This window comes from Corvus brachyrhynchos, unplaced genomic scaffold (genome assembly GCF_000691975.1).
Source record: "Corvus brachyrhynchos isolate BGI_N302 unplaced genomic scaffold, ASM69197v1 scaffold114, whole genome shotgun sequence".
Lineage (NCBI taxonomy): Eukaryota > Metazoa > Chordata > Aves > Passeriformes > Corvidae > Corvus > Corvus brachyrhynchos.
Window position 1 is genome coordinate 2,627,487 of NW_008238337.1, and position 6,297 is coordinate 2,633,783.

The window sequence follows — 6,297 nt, forward strand, 5'->3', positions numbered from 1 at the left end:
TCCCCCTGTGGCCAGAGGTCATCGTCCCTTCCTCCTGCAAACAGGAAATCCAACACTCCCAGTCAGTGCTTTTCTCAGCTCTGCTTTGTGTTACTCAAACAGTAGAATCAAATCATGAAAGGCTGCTCTAGAAGATGGAAAGATAGAGACAGGATTTCTGCATTGTTCCGACAGTCTGAAAAAAACCATGTCTGTAATCACAGACTATGTGAGAGTTCTGAGTTTATTTTCATTTTTCCATGTTGTGAAGCTCTTCTCATCTAATTTAGTTAAACATGTAGACAGCTTTGAGGAGCATTCTTTTAAGCTGTAAGCACATGAGTGGGAGGTACTGCACTGGGGAGTTTAAGGTAGATAAACATACTTTGTCTTTTGCAGCAAGAAGAGAGATAATGTTGGCACCAGTGTCTGTGACATACAGCCCAAAACGATCTCCAAAAGAAAACCTCTCTCCTGGATTTAGCCATTTGCTTAGCAGAAATGAAAACACAGTGACAAGGTACGAGTCTGGTGAATACAGCTGTGTTCTGATCATTACTAGAGAAGCAGGATTTTTATATAGGCTTAATGCTGCTGTTTCTTGTTCATTAAATGTCCTCAAAAATGAGTTGTGAAGATTTCTGAATATAAAGCTAAGCTGTACTTTTTAAAATCTGGCAAGGAAAATCTAGAATGATTGAACAGGATTTAGAAGACTTACAGGCTTCTTCTAAAAAAAAAATTGTTTATTCAACCAAAAGGTGTAAAAGTAGAAAATAATGTATTGCGTGATACATGATTTCTAACCAGTAATTGCTGTGTGCTTCCTGCTCTGTAGATTTGATATACTTCTAGATGACCTGGAAACTGGTCCTACTTCTACTTTACAGCACAATAATCCAAGGAAAAGGCTCCAGTTTCATTCACTAGATGATGTAGAAGGTAATCTGTCAAAGTGGAGGGAAACCGTTCTTTATTTTTGTACCACGATTCTTTCCACAGTGCTAGCAGCTGCTTGACTGGAAAGCTGACTCTTTACTCTGTGAAGTCCAGCTTTTAAAAATCCTCTAAATCTTGGCTTATTCCTGTAGACAGAGAAATCCTGTTCCTACAGTATTTTATCTTTATGTATACGTGTGTGTGCACAAACACAGCAGAACAAGAGAAATAATTAAATTGAGAAAGAAGGGCAATATATTTCCCTGTGCTTAACTCAGTTGTACACTGCATATCTTAGTGGGGTCTATATTAAGATGCACATACTGAGTCATACTAATAAAATTCTCTTGCTAAACATTGCATTACAGACAGCAAAGAGTAACTGTAATAAAACCAGTTGTTTCAGATTTTTTGAAATGACTGATCTTTTCTCACTTTTGTACTCCTTGTCACAATTTTCTGCTTTTTGGTTTTATTGATGCTCTTATTTAGACTGGTGTTTGCATGACAACCAGTCAGCTTGGTGATATTTAGAAATGTACCAGTAAAAGTAATTCCTAATTAGTACAACACAGGAATCTGTTTGTTAACCAAAAAATATGCTGTGTTTCAAAGATCACTTGAAAGATGACCCATACAAATGTTTTGCATTCTTTCGGGAAGCTGTTTAAGGCAAGTGACTGAGGCTTTGCTTGTCCCTCTCCTCGGTTCGTGCACTGCCAAAACCACACTGCTTGTGCTGTCATTAGCTTCTTTTTCTGTCCTGTGTAACAATTTCCCAGATAATAACAAAACAAATAAAAAGACTCCTGTTCTGTTGACAGGAAGGCAGCACTCAGGTGTCAGACACAGCTCCTGTGCCGAATCCGTCAGTAATGGAATGAAGAAAGTGGCAGCTTGGGACGAGAGGAGCCAGAGATACGAGGCAGTGCAATCACCTTGTGAAGAAGACTTCAAATACACAGCAAGGATTACAACTCTGGCTGAAACAGAGAGGCTTTTTGATGAGCTGACTCACGAAAAGCAACAGGCAAAGATTATTTTTGTTTTCAAGTTGTGAGAAATCATAATTGTTGTATGAGATGTGAGGGATGGAGCCATTTATCCATGCAATGCATGGCTGAAATTCATGCACAACTTCAGTGTCACATCAGGAATGTGCCATTATCCTTCCCTGCTCTACTTGCAGTCCTTCCCTGTCCCTGAATTCATTAAAGGAAAGTCACTGTAACACAAACACAGTGTGGGTGGGGGTTAGCACAGTATTATGGTGTTAAAGAACAAAATTCTCCATGTATCTGTAATTCATACACCTCACCTCTCTTTCTGTAAGAGGAGTTAGGAAGGCTCATATTGGTTCTTGAAACTAATTTACAGCTGAAGTGTTTTCTGTTATTAGATTGAGGCTGCACTGAGCCGAATCCCTTGTTCTGGTGGAAGAATGACCTTGCAAGCGAGACTAAATCAGGTGAAAAAGCTTCTCTGTACTACTGTTCTCTTTTGTTCTTCCCCAGTTTGAGAATACATAATGTAGAAAAAGGATCCTCTGGGTAGTAAGTGTGATTACTGTGGGGATTATTATATCGTTTTTGATTTTTATGTTATGGTTTTATATTGTTTATATCTTTTATTTTTTGTACATGGGATGCACATTGCCAAATTACTGCAAGAAGAGTCTGTTCTGGTACTAACACTGAGAGGTAGATAAAGGCAATGCATTAACAAAATGCAGTGGCTATGAAATCGATCCCTGAAGCTGCAGAGAGGATGTTGTGCTGTAGGAGAAATTGAAAAGTTTAGTTTTTGTTTGGTTGGGTTTTGTCTCCTTGAAAGTATAAAGAAGAAAGTAAGAAGATAAGTAGTTTAGGTGGAATACAGGGAAGTGCTTTCTGTGGAAAACTCTGCAGACTCTTAATAAAAACAAGTGTCTGAAAGTTGTCTTTTAGAGCTCTCCACAAAGCCTTCGACTTCAGCATTTCCTAAATTGTAATCCCAGGGCGTGTTACCAATTTAGCAATTTGAAATTAAAAGTGCATTCCAGTAAATCGATACTGCCACTCGCTGCAGTGATCAGCTGTTTCCTAAATGTGCCTCCCTAATTATCAGTCCTAATTCCTGGCAGATTTCTCTCATGGAGTTTCATAAGTCACATGATAAAAAAGCCAACAAATACATAAAAATAACATGACAGGTTTGTAGGTCTGGCTCTGGTTTTTGGGTGATAACAGAATGCTCCCAAGGCCTCAAAAAGGATACCAGGAATATAGGAATGATAGCAGTTTCCTAATTTTAGAAGGATCATTGGCTTTTATGATTTATTATTAATGCTTTTTTATTCTTTTAACTCTTCTTTTAGGAAGCCCTGGAAGATCGTTTGGAAAGAATTAATAGAGATTTGGGGTTAATACGAATGACTCTGAAAAGATTTCATGTTTTAAGAACCTCTGCGAATCTTTGACAATTCTCTCTTGACTGCAAATATACTTTTTTTTTTGCACTAATATATAAGGATGCACTCAGTAAATGCAAATTGTTTTGTATTTTTATAAACCCTGAAAAGTAGTTTTGCAACCATGTTACCCTTTACAAACAGCAATATTTTGTACTTCAAACAGCCACCTCTATTTTAAACATATTTTTGTTACACCTGAGAAATCAATGTTTATCCTGTATTGTAATATTTTTAGAAATATTAATTATTTTTAAATAGTGTTATTCAATTTATAATAAGAAACTAAAAGGCAGCTTGTTTTCAGAAAATGATAGTGTTACCCTTTTGCACTTGGTTTTCCTCCACCATTTTATAAATATTTATGGTGTGATGTAAATATTAGCCAAGAGGAGATTTTGGACTTTTAATACAAAAAGCAACATGACTTACCTGTGTTGAAGAGAACTGCTGTTCTGTGGTAAATCCTTTTAATTTAAACCTTTAATGGATGTTTTTCATTGTGACAGAACTGTGAGCAGTACTTGCACTATGGCTGGCTGGGGCAGGAAAATCCTGCTCCGATTCATCTGATGTCTCCCAGCAGTCACAGTGAGGGGTGTTTTGATACTGTGAGCACCAGGATTCACCTGACAGCAGCCTCCCTTGTCTCCCAGTGAACAACTCGACTCCAGCTGACACTCCAGGACTGGAACTCCTTACCTGAAGTTACTGGTTCCATGTGCCAGACTGGGTTTCGTGCCAGTGTTCTGTTCGTGTACATTTCATGTATTTGTGAACATAAACGGATTTTTCTTGGTGAAAAATACATATTTGCCAGTTGACATATTGTTGCATTACTGTCCAGCATTGATACTTTGGTTTGTATTTTAATATTTAATAAATGTTTAATTAGATTCTGTCCTCCTGCCCAAGTACAATAATAGGCTCTGGGATATTACATCAGCGATAATGTAGGTTTTAATCATATTGTGTGTTTCAAATTCTGTCCTTGTTCAAGATGTTTAGCCACCAGTGATGTGATTATAGGGCCAGAATAGCTGTCATAAAGGAAGCCTGAGAAGGTCTGATTCTAAAATTAGAGTGCTGTGGTTTAAGATATTTGATGAAGAACTGTCCTACCCATGCACGGTCTTTTCAAAAATGTTGTCGTTTTTCCAACCCCTTCTGCCCTGTGGGTACTTCCAGTGCAAGATCAGAGCCAGGCAGAAGTCAAGGATAGTAGTTACTCATTTTCCCCTTTACTCTAAAATGCAGAAATTGGGTCTGAATGCTTGGAGAGGACTTGCTCCAATGTATTTCCAGTGTCCACAAAGAGATGTACAATTCTGATGGCATTCCATGTTCTCACTGGTAATTTTTACTTACAAGGGGTTAAGGGCGAGGAAATAGAATCCCTTCCCTGCTTAGCTCTATTCATGTGCAGTTTTCCCACTATTTTGTTATTAACAGGCACAGTTTTAAAGCATTCTTCAGAAATACCAGTCAGCCAGCGGGATTTTTCCAAGGAATCCATTACAGGAAAATTTCATGAGTCCAGTAATGGTCTTGTTTTCTTTCATCAGTGCTACAGCAAAACCAAAGAATTTTCCTGACAGACATTAGAGGCAAGTAGGTAAATCAGCTCAGCTCTTTCACTGCCTCTCCTTCTAACCTCCCTTCATCTCCACTCCATTCTTTCCAGCACTATTCATATTCATGGACTCCTTTTTATTACATCCCAAAACCTGAATTGTGAGTCAGAATTTATTTTTTAATCAAAAGTCCTCCTCCATCTGTTGGAGCTCTTTAGGCTATTTCTGTTCTATTATAACACTGAAGGTTCGGGGCGGGGGGGGGGGAAGTGTTGCTTTTAGTAAACTTCTAGGCCAACCTTCTCAAATAACTGTGACCTGTTCAGCGTGGTGCCTTTGGCCTGATTCATCAGAGGGGCAGAGGCTCTGCAGTTCCAGATTAAATCAGTGGGAGGCCTGAATGCTCAGTGCTCCTGAAAATCAGACCCGAAGCACCAAAAACTGGGGCACAGGGAGCGTTTACTGTGGGAACCAGGACTGCTGGCCCTGCCCTTTGCCGGACACTGTCCTTATGTTTTTAATCCCCTTTCAACTTCCCCTTAACACGAGAAAATTGCCTTGTTCTCTCTTTGAGGACACATAAGGACTTTCAGAGAACCAGAGAAGCTTATACTTCCTCTGCTGAGGACTTTAGTCATCTTCCTCTTGTGTTCTTACCTGACACCTCCCAGCTATGTTGGCATTTATCTCCTTACCAGATCTACGAGGTCCTGCCTGGAGCCCCAGGCTCTCCTTTGCCTCAGTCTGCCCTTGCAAGACACTCCCATGCATAGTTTTCTCTATGATAATAAACATTTCAACTCCTTCAGCTGTGAGATTTAAACTTTGGAAAATTGAATTTCTGTTTGTTCACATCTCTAGAGAGCAGATTTTAAAAGCGTCTCGTTGTAGCATTGATAGGTTTAGGCATAATCTGCCTCGCAAGAAGCTGTAATGTGGACTACAATTTAGTGTGGCAATGCGGGGAGCAGTTACAAAACAAACTGCGAGTATTTTGCCTTTGCAGAGAGGGAAGAAGCGCTGGAATGATGCACCCTGAATTAAAAACAACCGCAGGAAATTAACGAAGCTTTCAAAGGCCACGGCAGATTTAATTCCAGGGTCTTTTCCTGAGGTTTCTGAATAAAACGATCGCTGAACTTTTTGAGATTCCCCCCACCCCAGTCTGCAGAGAGTGAAGTTCGAGGAGTCACCAGCGCTGCTCTGGGGGCAGGTGAGGGCAGAGCACGGGCTGGGGCTGGGTAAACGCCGTTACCCTCCCTGCGGGCACCGGTACCGCCACCGAGCGGGCGAACGAGCCCAGCGCGGGGCCGCGAGCGGAGGAAAGCGGTACCAGCCCGGGGAGCCCCGCGCCTC

General features: G+C 40.3%; 1 protein-coding gene across 1 annotated transcript in view; it reads left to right on the plus strand.

The window, feature by feature from the left end:
• Positions 1–4,270, plus strand: part of MPHOSPH9 (M-phase phosphoprotein 9) — a 23,042-nt gene extending 18,772 nt beyond the window's left edge. Inside the window, exons 19-24 of the mRNA XM_008634147.2 lie at positions 6–61; positions 379–499; positions 818–921; positions 1,743–1,948; positions 2,318–2,386; positions 3,275–4,270. Of these exons, the coding sequence (XP_008632369.2) occupies positions 6–61; positions 379–499; positions 818–921; positions 1,743–1,948; positions 2,318–2,386; positions 3,275–3,376 (658 nt within the window). The 3' untranslated portion in view covers positions 3,377–4,270. The remainder of the gene's footprint in view (positions 1–5; positions 62–378; positions 500–817; positions 922–1,742; positions 1,949–2,317; positions 2,387–3,274) is intronic.
• Positions 4,271–6,297: the final 2,027 nt, after the last annotated feature.